At 32.8% G+C, this 18,470-nt stretch overlaps 1 protein-coding gene across 1 annotated transcript; it reads right to left on the reverse strand.

Annotated features, from left to right (window-relative positions):
- Positions 1 to 1,145: 1,145 nt before the first annotated feature.
- Positions 1,146 to 4,666, reverse strand: LOC145575814 (subtilisin-like protease SBT5.4). Its single transcript, XM_081633612.1, has 7 exons — positions 4,139 to 4,666; positions 3,744 to 3,850; positions 3,093 to 3,353; positions 2,977 to 3,000; positions 2,490 to 2,604; positions 1,970 to 2,156; positions 1,146 to 1,693 (listed from the first exon to the last, which is right to left on the reverse strand). Exons 1-7 carry the CDS (start codon positions 4,664 to 4,666, stop codon positions 1,146 to 1,148), a joined length of 1,770 nt encoding a protein of 589 aa, XP_081489738.1.
- Between the last annotated feature and the right edge of the window lie 13,804 nt (positions 4,667 to 18,470).

The raw sequence follows: 18,470 nt of genomic DNA on the forward strand, positions 1-18,470 counted from the left end.
AAAATTACAATTAATGGAGGTGGTATTAGGTACTAAAACTATTTTGAAATATCAAATTAGATACTTAACCCTCTAAAAAACTTGGCCCATCACTTAACCCACAAACTCAACCGTGACAAGTCCATCTTCTTCAACCCAGCACAAAACCCAATTTAGGCCGGTCCTATGTCACCCTAGTACCCTACCCAACCCATAACCAAACTTAAATCTTATTAGGTGTTACAAGTTTAAACTTTAAAGTGTACTTTCTGACTTTCTTGTGTGTCACTCAATTACTCGTACCTAATAATTTTATGAGTTTTGTAGGTGTGTAGTGTGTTGATGTTTTTGAATTTTGATGATGGTTCGGAAATAGAGTTGTGGATGTAGGAAGACTGGACATTTTTGTTAATATATTTACAAGTACAATTTATTCACTTAATAATAATTTGTTTTTTTATCAGGGAGATAAATTGAGACTCCTACTAAATAGTTATGTTTTAATCCATAAGAATTTTTGAAGAAGAGACAACAGGTAGTTCTATAGCTGCCACAAAATTGAGATGGTAATCCTTAAATATGAATTCTTCATTGAATATAAGTAAAAAAACAAAAACAAATTCGAATTAACATAAAGCACACAATCAATTCTTGCAGCTGCTACTTAAGCTAACGAGGTTTTAACCTAGTAAAAAAATAAAGATGAACAACCAAGATGAAAAAAGTAAAGAAAAAAAGGAACATAAGGAGTGGTAATCTTTGTTAAAAATGTGAAAATGAATATATGATACTCCCTTCATTTAAGTGTTCCCTCTAAAAGTTACATTTCAATAGATCAATGAAAATTGTTTTACACATTTCTCCTCATACATGCCTAATAGCCTACTTCCAATGCAACTATTTGTCTATTCGGCTATTCCCATACATTACTAAAATAATTATCTATTTTCAATGCAACTATTTCTATATACATAAATATTTACCTCTTTTTTAAAATAAATATTTACCTATTTTCAACGCAAATAATTATTCTTATTTCCAATGTTAAATAATTGTCTTAATCAATTTTCACATACTCATGTGATATCTAATTATTCACTATCTTATTTTTTTAATAACCTCGTAAAATCACCAAATATAGCTTGAAATTACAATAGCCTAACTATCTACTTATTTTTGGCCTTGACCATAATAGGACTTCTAACAACATGTTTAGCATCGGACCATACCAAGCTTCCAAAAATGTAATCGGTGGAGAGATGATTGATATCCGCTGTAAAGATAAGTTTAAACATAATGGTTTGATCTTTTTGGGAGAACACCAAAGTTTTAGGCTCCACCACAATTGAAACTCCGGGCGGCGGCTCAATGCGTGGAACGTAGGTTCCTGGTTGTCCAACATTCTTCAACTTTCGAATAACTATTGCATTGCCGGTAAAATTCACGATAGATATGGAAGGATAATTGAAATCCAAGATGTTGAAGGAGCGCGGGCATTTGTAAGAATGTTGTTGGCTAAATTCTTTAAGAGTTGTACTATCTTGAGGATATGCACATAGGAAATTTAGGTAATCATATTGGTTCATGTCATAAACCAACCCAGGATCCATTGCTGCATTGGGTTTAACGTGGCCCGACCCGTATGCAAATGGGGTAGCGTCACTTATCTTGTCACTGTCACGTATAGGCATCCCTTCATTATCAAGTGGACTTGCTGCATTATTAGTACATGGTACACAATAGAATGTTAGGTTGCTTACACATACAATATACGAAGTATAAGGCCAGGTGTCAAAAAATCACCCTACCCGACTTAATCCAATTCAACATGATCTACTAAAATATTATGGATTCAAATTTTGACCTAGTGATTTAACATGATTTAACTTTAAACCAGTTCTGACGTTGTCGAACCAAATTCATAAACATAATTGCTACCTTATAAATATATTTTATATTTATATCTATGTGGTTCGTGTACACAACATACCTGTAGTCATGATTGCGGATTTAATAGCTGCAGTACTCCAATCAGGATGTAGCTTCTTAATAAGAGCCGCAATACCAGTAACATGAGGAGTTGCCATTGATGTTCCGGTCAACATGCAAAACGGATTTCTATAGATATTTGGGGGACATGCAGCGAGAATATCTACCCCAGGAGCTGTAACATCAGGCTATAATAGATGAATAAGTACAAAGTAAAATTGCTTTAATTAACTATATTGTGCGTGGTAAGGAATCCATTTTATGACTGAATTTATTATTGAATCCTTTTGTCTCTACTTGTTTTCCCCGTATTCCTTTCTAAGATGGCCTTTAAAGATTTCTCTGTTTCCACCAATAACCCCACTTGTATACATTAATAAAAGTATAAAAGACAAAGATACTCTTACCTACTTCCTATATTTTGGTTCAATCCTTAATAAAATACATTTCGAAGAGACAAACAAATAAGGATAAAGAACTATTAATTAGATAAAAAAAAAAAAAATAATGACTATGCATACCTTTAAAATACCAAGGTTATTCTGGTTTGGACCCCTCGATGAGAAAAATCCCATGATTGGAGATGGCTTTACTCCTAATGTATTTGTTACGCCACTGATTAACGCGGTTGGAGTCCTATTACAAATTGCAATCTTTATTTCTAAGATATTCTTATGATATTTACAAAACTAAATATAATCGTCATCTTCTTAATTATTAATTCTTTATTTTTATTTACTTGCAATATAGCCTTGTTGCATGCATTTTTAGGCCAAAATTATACAATGTAAACAAACAAATTAAATCAATATAATTTTTACACAAGGTACCTAACCCTTCTCTATTCTCCCTATTAAAATGATTATTTTGATTAAAATCATTTGTTTACCTTCATTAGTCACCTCCTAAAAGTGTCTTACTATAAGGTAAAATAAAACAGTGGAAGTAAATATCATGATCTTCCACCGTACTAGCATCAATTACATACATATCCAAGAGCTAACTTACCTCATGGCTCGATTTGATGTAAATCTAAAGTGAAATAAACATATATAGCTTAAGTTGTAACACCATATCTTTGCACAAAAACAGGAAATGAGGTAGGCGTTATAAATTGATCTTACCTTGTAGAGTTAATATAAGAAAAAAGAGTTTCGCCGTCTTTATAGCTAAGAACTATAGTGTTGACTGCATGAAATTGGTGAAAGACATCTCCATCTCCTCTCTTCTCTTCATATACAAAGATCATCCCAACAGCCCCAACATCTTTAGCTACAACACTAGCCAATGTTTCATCTTTTCCAACCGTTCTTCCAGCGTTGCGACATACTAAAATCTTTCCCGTCACCTTCGCAACATCGATACTTCCTTCTTGACATAATGATCTACATCCAACGTCACATGAATATCATATCGATCATAAAAAGAAATAACATATGCTTTGTATTAGCAATTTTAATAAGTTGTAATCTAGCTTAACAATAATCCATTAATTATACAATGTGATACAGTATAAAATCCATTACATGCTAGGCCTCAACCATCAGATTAAGTTTTTGGTTGAGATTATCCTTTAACAAAGTGTCAAAAATAATGTCACAAGAAGGTTACAAACTCGAATCTCATCCACCACCTCCTTTCAAAATGAAATGTTAAGCAATTGGTATGTTAGGGACTCAACCAACAACTTAATTTTTTTTTTCCTCCTTTTTGATGTGGTTTTAACATAATTATTCAAAATTATAGAAACAAATAAGAAGATTAATTAAACTTACGCATCGCTAACATTAGCACTAGATATGCGAGCATCTACACCAGTAATTAGTGGGTGCAGTTTACTAGGATCGTCGACTTTTGCTACAAAATCATAAAACCGTGTACCCTGCAGTAAATAGTTTAATGTTAATTTATTAGTCCATACTAAATTTTGGGAAAAGGAGTTTAGAATAATTATATTAACCACTTGATACTATGATTCTATGATTGTCAAAGCAAGTTAGGTAATAAGAGGCTTAGAATTTCTTTTTAAGTAATAATTTTCTCTCTTTTTTTTTTTTTTTTTTTTTTTTCAATTGATACGTTTTTTTTTATCATGTTTTCCAATGGACAAGTTTAACCATCACATCAATCAATATATAGCATATACATATATGTGCATATACATACATACCTTGATCTTTTTATGGTTGCCGAGTAGAACGTGAGCAGAAAAAACACGATCAACAGTAGACGCACCAACAGATAGCACCCATGGATAATTATTTACAGCAGTCCCGGCATTCGGCCCCCTATTTCCTACAGCAGCAATAGTGAGGATGCCATTCTTCATGGCATGGAAGGTAGCAATTCCAGTACCATCATCAAGATAAGCACTATTATTTGATGCTTGAGAAAAACTAATAACATCAACGCCATCATCAATAGCAGCTTCGAAAGCAGCCATTATATCTATGTCATTGCTTCCCGTGGTTTTAAATGTAGGGCATTGAACGTTCCACATCGTTTTGTAGGCCACCAATCGAGCTTTTGGTGCCATTCCTTTAGCTGTCCCATTCGCGAGTCCTCCCCAGCTTGCGAATGGGACGATACTCCCTCCCGCCGTTGATAGGGTGTGGGTACCATGCCCATTTGTGTCATCTCTAGGGCTCAACTTTTCATTGAAGGTACAATTTTCTTGTAAATTACTATTCTTCTCCATGGCTTTGTAAAAATATCTAGCCCCTATAAGCTTCCTGGATTTACATGAAATTTTTTTAAAAAATATAAATTCAAAATGAGACATTATTTAAAAAACGAAAGGAGTACAAAGTGAAGTTGATGATATAATAACCTATTGCACTTGAATGTCGGATCATATTTATTTTCGCAGGCTCCTTTGAACTTTTTGGGAATCGGGCCATAGCTTTCATCATCAGAAAAGCTTTGAATTTCCGGCCACACACCTATCTCAAATTTCAATACATAGTACATAATTACTAGAAGTAAAAATAAAGTGTCATGTATATTGTTAACAAGCGGAACTTTTACCAAAATGGCTAATTTTACAAAAGTATTTACTAAAACAGATAATTGTAAATTTTAATTCCAAAACTAGCTAAAATGTTGACATGGAGGAAAATTATTTATTTCTTATTTTCCTTTGAACCAATTTGGTTCACCTTTTTTTTTTTTTTGGGTATTTTTTAATTTTTTTTTTTGGGTTTTTTAGGTTTGAAATTTTAAAGCTATATACATATATAAGTAAAGTTGGTCATAGGAACCCTAGTTTCAAGATCACTAAAAAAAACCAATTTTTTGTCTTGATCGACGTGATTGTATCACAAAAAATGGAAATTTAAAATACTATTGTTCTATCAACACAACTGCAAATTTATACGACAATAAGGGATTTTAAGGTATTGTTCATCTTTTTCGTATTTGCTAATTGTATGCCCTCTGTTAATGTCGGCTAATTTTTGTTAATTGGAAGTTTGGAATAATTTTTCGAGTGATTTATTTATTTTATGAGGCATTTTTTTTTTATTTTGTGTAACTTTAAAAAAAAAATTGAGAATTGTTGCAAATATTTTATGTTTATGTTATTTCCCAAATTAATGGATATTTTAAACTATGACTTTAAATTTCCCAAAAAAAATCAAAATAATTTTTTTTTTAAAATCCAAAAAACGGGAAATGTTGGCAAATCGGAATTTAAAGACCATATACTACGTAACGTACAAAATTACTGGCCCTTAAATTTTCCAACTAAAAAAAGAGCAAATTTAAAATAAATCCAAAAAAAAAAAAAATTTAAAAAAAAAAACCCAAAAAATTGAACCTTTTTGGTTAAAGGAAAATAAGAAATAGATAATTTCCTACCAAGTAAATAATTTAGCTAGTTTTGGAATTAAAATTTATAATTAGCCGTTTTGGGAATACTTTTGTTAAATTAGCCATTTTGGTAAATGATCCTTAACAAGCGCTCTCAAGACATCAAATAACATTCTAATATACTTCCTACTAATTAAAATGGTATTAATTTTAAAATAATATATATTAAAATCACTCGTCAATCGCTGTAATTAATGTTTATTCACGTACGTTAATATTTCTACTTTTAGTAATCTTATCTAACGCCCTTGTGCATTCATTAGATTTTGCCTATGATTTTATTTATTATTGCAAAAATAGTTATGGTATTTATTACTTTATACTTGTATTTAATTATGCAAAGTAGTTATGGTATTTACTTTACGCTAATATTGTTGCTATCAGTTTTTTTTTTTTTTTTTTTTTTTTTTTTGACTTGTATTTACATATTTTACAAAGTTGTACTGTGTTGCACTTCCAAAATCGATGATTACAAAACGAATCATGTAATATCAATCAAATATGTCTTTAGAAACTTTTTTTTCATATGCTCTCAAAACAAAACAAAAATATTTTGGATCAACACAAAACATACCGGAATCTATGTTTGCTAAAATGATATCATCTCCTAAGTTTGCCTTATGCCATATCGAATCTTCAAGGTTGGAAGGTGGATAATGTAATCCTAAGAAATCCGCTGATCGAGTCGTTGTCGATTCAAGAATTCGACTTTCAAATATTGACACAACACTTGGATGCTCTACATGAAAGTTAAACCATGCATTAATAAATTAGATGAAAAATATTTTAAGAATGAGCTTAAATTAAATAATTTCTTCATTTTTTTAATTTTACTATCTAGGTTCTGTTTGATTTGATGTAAAACATTTTCAATGATAAATTAATTTTCATGGAAAACACATTTTTAAGGAAAAAAAACAATTGTAAATTAGATTTCCTTTATTTAGTTGCATACAAGAAAAGTTCAAGGAAAAAAAAATAGGAGTAGGAATTTTAGGATAGATGAGAGGGAAATAAAAAAGAGGAGGGATAAGGGAGGAAAATCTGGCTTCCCTTGTTTTGTAAAGGAAAATATTTTCCATCATTAAGAATACAATTTTCCACCATTGAAAAAATTGTTTTCCACCCCTTCACAAACCAAACAAAAGAAAATGGAAAAAAAATAGGAAAATATTTTACATCAAACCAAATGGGGCTTTAATATACCAATAGAAACGAGGGGGGTAAGGCGTGAGGAGAAAATAGAGAACTATTAGATTTAAAGCAAAAGTAGGATGATAAAAAAAAATTAAATTTTTTTTAAAAAAAAAAAAAAAAAACAAACGGATGTTGTATGCATTTAGATTCATCTATGCCTTACTTGCGAGTTCATTGGCCTCTTCTTCGTGTAATGTTGTAGCAAAGCCATTATATATCTTATTATAAGAATAAATTATCCTTTCTGAAGATGATTCAGAATCACTGTTCCATGTACGCAAACATAATCAACCAAAGGATAATTAATTGAAGTTCAACAATTTTTTCAAGTAAATAAAAGATCTAAGGCAAGATACAACTAATAAATATGACACATTTAAATTATACCTCCTTAATACAGAAGAAATCAAGTCATGATGGGACTTTGTAATAGTCTCGGGACTGGCTGATAAACGAGGTTCTGCGTGGTGAGAGCCCAAGTAGACTATATAGTGCTACATGCAAAAAAGAATATAATAATGATCAAAATTAAATTTACATTTTTCTTTAATCGTCACACTTTTCTTTTACGCATGTCTCAGTTTGAATTCAATCGATATGCTTAGTCAAAGATCGAAGATGAAGATGATTGATCAAGGCAAATTGATGACTTACCTTAGGGGCAGCATAGGTAGGTAATTGTTGTAATGAAAAAAGAAGTGACGATAATAAGAGACAATGTTGTAAAAGCATTGGAATTTGCATTGTTGAACAAAATCCTTGTTTCTCTTCTTTCCCTTTCTTTTTCAATCGATCTAAAACAAATGAGGATGATTAATATTTGTACCTCGTTTAAATTAAATTTCTCTTTAAAGTTTTGTTTAGATAGTAAGGAGCATATTAATTTATAGATAGCTTACTAATTCTACCTTAATTACATTGCATGGAAATTAGCAATGAATGGGTGGAGAAAATTCTTAGCTATTCCAAATTATTACAAGTGGGTGATTATATTGACAAATTATATTATAAAGACATTTTCAACTAAATTTGCAATTTTTATCCACATTTTTCTCCTCAACATTCTATATGTGGTATATATAAACTAGTTTGTGATCAATTGATAAAAAAAAAAGATTTTGTATATATGAGGCCAATGATTTGCATTGGACGTTATAAAGGAAAGAAATCTGAAGGACATGAAATGAGGTATACCGCACGTCTATACAATGCAATATTATGCAAATTACAAGTAAACCCGGCCAAGATAATACATACATGACAATTGTCACTGCGACTTAACAAGCCACGCCATGCCATGCGCAAGCATATCCAATATTTCCCAATATTGTTGAAAGCATGTGAATCATGCCGTCCTTTTAATATGTCAAAAGAATTTAGAGTATGAGCAATAGTGGGTAAAACACAATCATTACAAGTCATATTATTTATTTCTCTCTCTTCCAAATCATCTCCCACCTCACTTTTCACTATCTTAAAATTACTATTATGAGTCACCTTATTTTTAATCTACAATGGTAAGGTTACTCACCACTCTCTCTCCTAATTATATTTTACTTTGTAAGTGACACTTGTCATCTTTTAATTGGATAATAGCAAAATTAAAAAAAAAAATGAACATGTCTGTAATATCTCGTATTTTTATACGTATTTTATTTTCAATAAGTATTTTGTGAGGTATTTAAATAATTTGAAATAAATTATTTATGGCATTTTAATTATTTATTTTAAATAAGTTTGGAAATAATGTATAAAAGGAAATTTTTATTTAATTAATTATTTTATTAAGTTGGGATTTAATTTAGGAAAGTTTTATTTTAGTAAAGTTTTATTAGGAAAGGTATTAGGAAAGATTAAGAAAAGGAAAGTTTAGATAATAAGGGTTTCTAGAGAAAGGGGTCTAAATATTCAACACTTGGGCAAATTAAACTTTGCCCAGAGTGGAGAATACCCAAGGTAAACTTTCTCCCCCTTCTCCTCTATTTCTTTTTCTTTTTCTATCTTTTCCCCTTCCCCTTTTTTTCGGCACTCACCACCGCCAGCCACCACCTGCAACAACCGGCAACAGCGGCGGCGCCACTAGCAGCCGGCTGTGGTGCCGTGGCTGCTGTTTGGCCACCCTCTTTCGAAAAAAAAATTATTTATTTATTTTTCTTTTGTTTAATCCTAAATCTAATTATAAATTATGAGTTTTGTGATGATTTTATGATGATTGAATTTTAAGTATGGTGCAAATTAATTTTCAGATCTTAATTTTAATTAAAAAGCCCTAAATTTAAAACCCTAGATTTATCAATAATTGATTATTGAAGGAATATGATTTAGGGTAGCTTAAACCTTTAATTACAGCAAGTTTTCATGAATTAATATTGCTGGAATTTTTGTTAGTAAGCTAAAAATTAAGTTTCTTGAAGGAATTTTGACTACCCATTATTGGGATTAAAGTATGAGGTTTTAAATTGATTTTCAGCTTGTTTTAATTAAATTATGAGTGATTTAATAAAAGTATATATTGCTGGAAATTTGTGTGGAGTAGATTTTAATGCCATATTATGATTTTGGTTTGTAGGAGACTTTGAACTAAGCGATTTCTATTAGTTGTGGCGATTTTAAGATCGTATACGAGGTACATTAACGTACTTAGCATATTTTTGATGATTTAGTAACATGCTAGGCTTAATTATTTAATCCTAGGTAGTATCATGCTAGATTATGATTGGAAATTGTGAATTGGTTGATATTGGTGATTGAATTATGAAGCATAATTTATTTGTGATGGATTATTGAATGGAAATAATTATTTTGGGCATGTTATATATGAACCACACTTTTATTATTGGCATGATAGAGAGCATGTTTAATTAAACTAATTGTTTAATTTGGTTTGGAATATTAAAAAGGAATTTTATTATGGTTCATATAATTTTTATTAATGCTATAAGCATGAGAAAGGAGCTACGTAAGTGTCTATGTACACGAGGAATAAATTATATGTTGGTGCCTTAGTGCACTTAAGGTGTTTCTAACACCGAGGGATAGGAATTTTGGCGCATTATGCGTTTAAGATGTCTTTGACACTGAGGTAGATTTAAAAAGGGTTCAACATTAAATATTACGTGGTCACTAATTACTCAAGAATTAAATTGGAATGTCTTGGATAATTATAATGTTTGATTATTTCATGGTTTGAGAGCCATCATCAAGTTTAATAATATGTAAATAACGTAAAATGAAAGAGATTACGCACCAAAACTCTTAGAACGTATACACCTTTTGTATGAACATATGGGGGGAGTTATGGGATTTTATATTTAACCATAACTTCTACTGGGAGTATAGGACACTGTATTTTCCTTTATTATTATGCGCAAGAATTCCGCCACTTACGAGTGGTTATTTTATACTGGCACGGTTAACTCCCGTGTTAGTACCCCTTTATTGGGGCAGGTTAGGGGGGAAACCCGTTCGATGCGTAATTAATACTAAATAAATTATTTAGTTACTTAGTTGAGAAGTCTTGTTGTATGTTGTGTGCTTGTAAACAGGTGCAATGAGGTAAGTTGTGTGTTGATAGGTGAAAGCATGTTAGCGTGTTTATGTACTCAGCTTTGCTGATTGTGTGTTTGTGTGTTTGTACTTGGCCTTGTCTTTACCTTGGCCCTATGATGACCCATTTTTAATGGAGAGTAGTGGAAACAAGTAGAGAGAAGCTTTTCATGTGATGAAGCATATTCATGATGGGCATGAGTGAAGAGCGAATCATACTAGTTTCCATAAGTCTATGATGTGTTTATTGCTTTCATTATTTTATTATATTATGTTTGTGAGAATAACGCAAAGGTTTTGAATTGGTTCGGTTTTGATAAGGACCTACAATGGTTCCAAGTTGTAGGTTGACTTTGTTTTACATTGGTTTGACTTTACTTTCGTTGGTTGACTTTTTAAGTTGAGTCGTTTTGAAGGTTTTAAAAGTAGTTTTCCGCTGTGTGTCTTTAATAGTTGCCTTAACCGTTTTCACGGTGGCAGTAATGTCTTAGATTTTACTATTTCGTTTTCTTCATATAACATTGCTCGTAATGAGTCAAAGTTAACGTTGGAACAGTGGGCGCGCGCAAGACACAAAGTTGCGCGGAAGGGCCGCGCGCAACTCCTGGACCATCGGGTAGGTTCGATTTTTTTTTTTTTTAACCACATTTGTTTTTGTAAATTTTGTTTTAATATCTCTAGGTAACAAGTTGGAATTAATTAGATTAGACACGAAGCACATAATAAGCACATATTCATGTAGTTACATAAGCAGGGGTGTGAAAGTTTGGTTTTCGGTTTAGTTTTTTGCCTAAACCGAAACCGAACCACCATATTTCGGTTTCTTGATTTTGCAAACTACACCGCACCACTTTAGCTTTGAAACCGAACCAAACCAAACCACCTAAATTTCGGGTTTCATAAAAAAATCAAACCGCACCGAATTTTCCTATCAAGCATCTAAACATCATATTTTGCAAAAAAACCGAACCAAACCACACCAATCAAAACCGAACCAAACAAAACCAAACCAAACCAAACCTACAATGAATCAACATTCCACCCCAACGATAACCTCAACCCACAACCGACACCAACCTAACAAAACCCCACCCACATCAAACCGAAACCACCAGTCCACCACCACCAGATTTTTACCAAAACAAGCACAAAAATTACCAGAAATCATATGATATTAATGGATTTATTAAAAATTCAAAAAAAAAGAAAGAAAATTAAAAACAAGAAAACATACCTTTTAAACCAAAAATGGCCGTGAATTTCATCTCAAATTTGGTTTAAAACGGTCAAATTCGACAACGAAAACTCCAGATCTAGAGTTTTCATGATCGAATTTGACCATTAAAACCTTTGTTTTGGCCAAATTTCGCGAATTTTGTTACGAAAAACTTCGCTTTGACCATGAAAATCTTGCTTTGATATGAAAACCTTCGTTATGGCGAAATCAAATGAAATTTGTGACGTTGAGCTAATGTTGATAGCCAAAGAGGAGTAGAGGCGAGGAGAAAGACAAGAAGAAAAAAAAAGAGGAGATCAAAGAATAGAGAGAAGAGGAGATCGAAGAAGAGAGAAAAAGAGCAAAGAAGAGGAGGAAAGGAGAGAGAAAGGGCATAAAGTGGCTGAAGAAACATTAAGGTTTTTTTTCTTTATATACTAGGGCTTTTTGGGGTTGGGCCGAAATTTTGGTTCGATTTTGGTTTTTTGGTTTTTCGGTTTTTTAATTTCCGAAACCGAACCATATAATTTCGATTTCTTGATTTTACAAACCGAAATCGAACCACTTTCGAAAAAAACCGAACCATATTTGTTATTCGGTTAGGTGTTTGGTTCGGTTCGGTTTTGAACCGAGTTTGTTTCACCTCTACACATAAGCACATAAACGGAACTGTCGAAGCATACAAGGCTATTCTAAGGTCAAGGCTTGGGTGTCCAAAAGTACCATATCTTAAGGGACGATGCACGAATCAATCACTCAACGTGTTGACCCATGACATAACCCTCCCAACATTTTGTTGGCGATATGGGTGGGATAATTGTTATTGATTTTGGGATTGAAGCCTAGTGTTGGCAACCCCTAGTCAATGAGCCAATCCCCAATGGTTAAAATGTGCTATGATTATGCATGATGCATTGTTGCTTATTTGTCTTTTACTTTTGTGGAAAAGGAAGATATTATGCGTTCAAGTCTCGCTCTCTAACTAGAGATTATCCAAGTTAGTTCTCGTTACAACCCATAGGTAACCTAGTGTTGGAAACCTTGAACCATAACTAAGAACTAATCTTGTAACTTCTAAGTCCCCAGTGGAGTCGCCACTGTAAGGAGGGTATGCCCATCGTAAGGGATCCTTCTCCTTTATGCTGCCCATGACCCTTTAAAAGCCTAAGACTATACACTTGTTAGGGTGTATTAGGATTTGAATTCTTGACTGTTTGGGGGACTTGAATTAGAGTTGATCCTATCATTATGCTTTTTTGTAAGAAACTAGTAAGGAGTCGCCAATGAGTTTTAGGAAAACTCATAAACCTCGTTCATGCCTTTCTCCCAAGTAGGGTTAAAGGGATATTTAGCATGAATCATAAGTTTACCCCATGCCTAAATTGGTTTACGTGTTCCAGATATGAGTTCTGGAGCGAGGGTACTAAAATAACGTTCCTTTTAGGGAGGAATCGTGTGTTAATTCTAAGAAGGACAAGGATTATAAGAGAATTTCAACAACGTGGAAGTGTGAGTGTTGGGGAAACGCGACATGAGGGCTAGGAGGGAAGCGAGGAAAAGGGCAAAGGCAATGGGTGTTGGAGGTTTAGGTGGATTAGTTGATGGTGTTGCATGTGAGGATGAGTTAAGGTGAGGGAAAAGGACTTCCAAAAAGTATGAATGTCTGGCATGGATTTATGCTAGTCTCAATAAAGATGGTGCTTAGGAGTTGAAGACTGTGCACTTAGTACATAATCACTTAATAGACCCGAGTTAATCCAAGCTTGTCAACGAGTATCGCATAAAGCACATGATCGAAAAAATTAAGAAGAAGTTGATGAATTACTATGAGCAGGGTGTAACCATGTCTCAGATAAATGGGTGCATGGAAATTGATCAAAATGGAATGGATAACATGTCATTCACTGTCAAAGATTTACAACACGAGGCCTATAAGGAACATATATTGATGATGGTTGGAGGTAACGCAGTGGAAATGATGCAGTATTTTGAGAAAATGCAATCCGGGAACTGTAGACACCTAATTTTGGCCTCCTATCTCGACAGGAAGTGCGATGATGTTACAAAAACTCGTTCTTCATGCTAGATCAAAGTTGATGTGTTTATGGACTACAAAATGCATTATAAAGTAAGTTAAAACCTATATTTGAGATCAAGTTATCTTAGAGAATTTTCCGTTTACTAATTAGGCCTAAAACGTGCTCATACATGCATGTTTAAACGTGATTAATAACGGACCCAAATGCGTCAAATGCAATGATTGGATCCAATAGATCTTACATTGTTAAATCAGAGACAATTAGATAAAACAACCATCAAATTTCTATTCAAGGACTATACAGATGGATAGCCCTTTCAAAGAGCTTTCCAACGGTATATTATAAGCCTAATTTCGAGTAAAAACGAAGAAGTTATGATCAAAACACTAAACCGTGCCCTAAAACCGACACCCTTGCACTCAAACGACCATATCTTTTGATAAATAATATATTTTAACCTAATTCCAATAGCATTAGAAAGTAGAAATTCAGACTTTCGTATGCCTTAATCCGACTTTGCAATCAAAAGTTAATGAAGTTTTAAAAACGCATTTTCGTATAAGACAAACCGCATCGAGCGCAACTCAGTGAGTTATGCACGCCTGGCTCGCTCAAGTCATTGAGATGCACGCGACACCCAGCGTGACTCCTAGTATTGCATGCGCCACCTGATGTCGCGGCTCTAAAACCCTAAACCTAGATTCCTAAGCCTATAAATAGGAGTCTTCGTTCAACCCTAAAGAGGACAGAAAAAATCAGAATTCTAAACCCTAGCATTCTTGAGTCCCTAATCTCTCAATTTCTCTTACTATCATACTACTTTTCTCCTTTCTTCCTAAATACTCTTCAATCCTAATCGATCCATTGAAGCCCTTAGAGGTACAAAGATGAAAGAAGGTCCATAAACATCTAAGACGGAGATCTAAGCATACAAAGAAGAACGGTTAGTTTACTGAGCACTTAGATAAATCATTTTTCTCTTATTGTTTAAATAACTTTAATTGATTAATTAGCGTTGTTTGATCACTTTAAACAAACTTTTAATTAATTAATTAATTTCACATAGTATTATTACGTTAGTTAAAGAATAGAATTGATTAACTAATTGTTGTTTGATCACTTAAGACAAGGCGAATATTGTTTATTTTGTTCTTTTCACGAATTTGAATTAAATAAGAGTAACGACATTTGTTGCAATGTAATCCTTATGTGATCAATGCTTGTAAATAAAATCAACTAACATAGTTTTAGGTGTCACGTTGCATATATTGTTTGGTGATGAAATTGTGAAAAAGGAAGAGCTAGTAGAGGCCGCACTAGGAATAGAATGGCCCTGAACCCTTGTCACTCCAAACCCAGTTTGCTCAGCATACTCCATATAGTATTCTTCAACTTCTTGGCAAGATCTAAATACCATCCTAACCTTAGGCTCTGTTACAGGTACAATCTCTTCTATGCCATCACCATATACATAACTATCTTCAACTACAGTCTCTTCTATGCCACAACTATCTTCAACTACAGTCTCTTAGACTACTGTATCTTCTATGCCATCAACCTCCATTTCAACATTACTCCTTTTCTTAACTGTGCTACCCCAATTAAACACAATAATCTCACTGCCCCTTATATCGGTTTCCATTTCTATGTCCAGAATATCAGTATCCATCATCTCCTTCCTCCTTCCCAAACAATTCCAATTCGTCATACTAAATATGATACAAATTAATCAACACATAATCACATACATATTAACATAATACAATTGAACTATATGATGCACAAAATTTTGAAAAATTAACACAGATAATATGCCCCCCACCTTTTCCCAGTCACCAGCACAGCAAGTTAAGTACTTCAATTTAATTTCAAAAATGCCATTATGAGAAACAGAAAACGTTTCTCATTAAGAATAACTGGGGCTCTCTCTGCTATGGGACCAATCAACAAATTACCCGACTACAACTGGCTCAGGCGTAGCTGCGCAGGACATACTGGCTACACTACTAGATTTATTTGCATTTTGTTTATTTGAAAAGGTAAGGATTCCAAAATTTGTCAAGTCCAAAGTTCAATATTTGTTCCTCGCTAATGCTATGTGATTCTTTTACCAGATATGTTACATTGTCTTGGTTTGGTGAAAAAAATTGGTTTTAACTGACAACCGCTTCAAGATAAATATGCTTGAGAGACATGTTGGCATAACCGGTGGAGAGCTTACTAAGGTAAGGAAATCACTCTTTCTTTATCAATGTACCACAATGTTTTGACACATTCAAATATACTATTTTTTGGTAGATTATGGGCTCTACTCTAGATTTTTGTATATTTAACTAATATCACTGTCAAGAGAAATGATACTGCCCCATTTCTCTTTTATGCTCACCTAAATAAATGCAATAAAGATGAGTTAATTTTATTTCACCTATTTTGATCCTGCTTTGATATGATCTGTAACACCTCAAGTCAAGATCGATGAGTCCACTAGTAGATATTGTCGTCTTTATTGGGTCTAGCTCATAACGATTTGCTTTGGTACAGGGCATAAATCCTAACCTAAAAGTCTTTGTTAGGTTGAGGTACCAATCCCCATATAAGGGATTTTGTTGGCGAAGCCAGCACGACTTTGACCGTTGCACTTGTCACGTGACACGGTAGCTCTTAAAATCTAACCCTAGATCCCTGCACCTATAAACAAGGGTCTCGGTTGAACCTAAAATCACAATGAAAAATAAAAAAAACTGACCATAAACCTCTAAGTAAAATACACTAATCTCTCATATTTGAATACTACATTTCCCTTCTTTTTCCAAACAATTTATAGCCCTAATTAGAACCTATTTTGCTCTACTTATTTCCATTTATGTTTGAAAAAATAAGTTCAGATAAGGTTAATAAGTTCAGATAAGTTGAGACAAGATAAGTTCAGGTAAAATAAGTTCAGATAAGTTATGATAAGGGTTAATCAGGGCTACCGAATTTCAATTTATAACTAAAATAAGTTCTAATAAGGGCTAATAAGTTAAGATAAGTTTAGATAAATAAAAATCAGGTGAATAGAACACACCTTTAATCCTTTGAAGGCGTTGGAGCTTACGGAACAACAGGAGGTCTATAAACAAAAAAACGGAGGTCTAAAAAAGAAAAAACGATTAGGTTCCTGAGAACTTAGATAAACTATTTATATGTTTAAATAAGTAATTAATCAATTGATTAGTGTTTGTTAAGGACTAATTATTAATTGGTTTAATTAGTGTATCTAATTAATCTTTCGTTAATTAAGACTAAAGTTTAGAATTAATTAATTGTTTTATCACTTAGCTTAAGATATCAAGCGAATCTTATTTATTTTATTGTTCTTTTCACGAACTAATTTACACGAACAAAGAAATTCATTGTAATATAGATGTTTGTGGATGTTGTTTGTAAATAAAATGAGCTAACTTTTTAGTAACAAGGATAATACGTTGCATATTTTTGCCTAATAGTGAAATTGTGTACAAGAGAGCTAGCTAGTAGAGGCCATACTAGGGCTAGGATGATCGCTTCGGAAGAACGACACCTTAGTACCCTCACTTCCGAACCATAATTAGATCTCTGGTTATCACAGACCTTGATTGCAAAAACCTTTGCTTCGTGTTAAATCCTCCTTGCACACTGCTTTGGGGGAGACATGGACGAGACTTATAAGTTTTCCTAAAATTCATTAGCGACTCCCTAGTTACTAGTACAATAAAAAATAGATAGCTTGTTTTATTTCTTTTTTATGTCTCGCAAATAAACAGTTAGAAATTCGAATCCTAACTACTATAATAAGTCTCGAGCTTTTAAAGGGCCCAAGCATCAAGTGGGAGATCCTATAGGAACCCTCCTCACATAAGCATATTAACTAATTCACGACTGTTTATAGCAAGTTGTCTAACCAAAACAAGTCACAAATATAATTAGTAAGTACTCTATATTATTTCGTATAAATCTATAACTCTATTAACTAGTAAAACATATTTCCAAAAAAAAAAAAAAAAAAAAAAAAAAGATTCTATTAAAACATAAATGAAAACTAAGCTGATTTTTGTCAAAAAAAAGTAAACAATAACTTATTGGTTTTTTTTTTTATTTTTTTTTAAAGGTTAACAATAATAAATTAATTAATTAAGTACCAATTATATACTATGACTAGAGTTGCAAAAGTTAATCACCTTATTTATACTACAATATTATATATGGTCATACGGAGTATTTATCAATGATTTAATAGTCTGTCACTCTACCAATGGCGGATCTAGGGGGTACATAGAGTTACAGCTGTACCCCCATTCTCAAAAAACAAAAAAAAAAAAAACTGTTTACCAAAGAGACCCGTTATATGTAATAGGCGGTCTCTTAGGTTTTGCCAAACATACAAAAAAACTGGCGTGTTGCTTTCTGAAAATAGATCACCTACTTTTCTACTAAGGCCCCGTTCTTTAGAGCTGCTCTGCTCTTCTTTGCTCTGCTCAAATCAAATCTGCTCTGCTCAAAAGAAATCTGCTCTGTTCTGCTCTGCTCAAAAAAAATATGCTCTGCTCTACTCTATTTTCAAATAATAATTAATAATAACAATAACAATAATTAATATTCAATAATAATAATAA

This window comes from Chenopodium album, chromosome 13, assembly GCF_948465745.1.
Source record: "Chenopodium album chromosome 13, dcCheAlbu1.1, whole genome shotgun sequence".
Lineage (NCBI taxonomy): Eukaryota > Viridiplantae > Streptophyta > Magnoliopsida > Caryophyllales > Amaranthaceae > Chenopodium > Chenopodium album.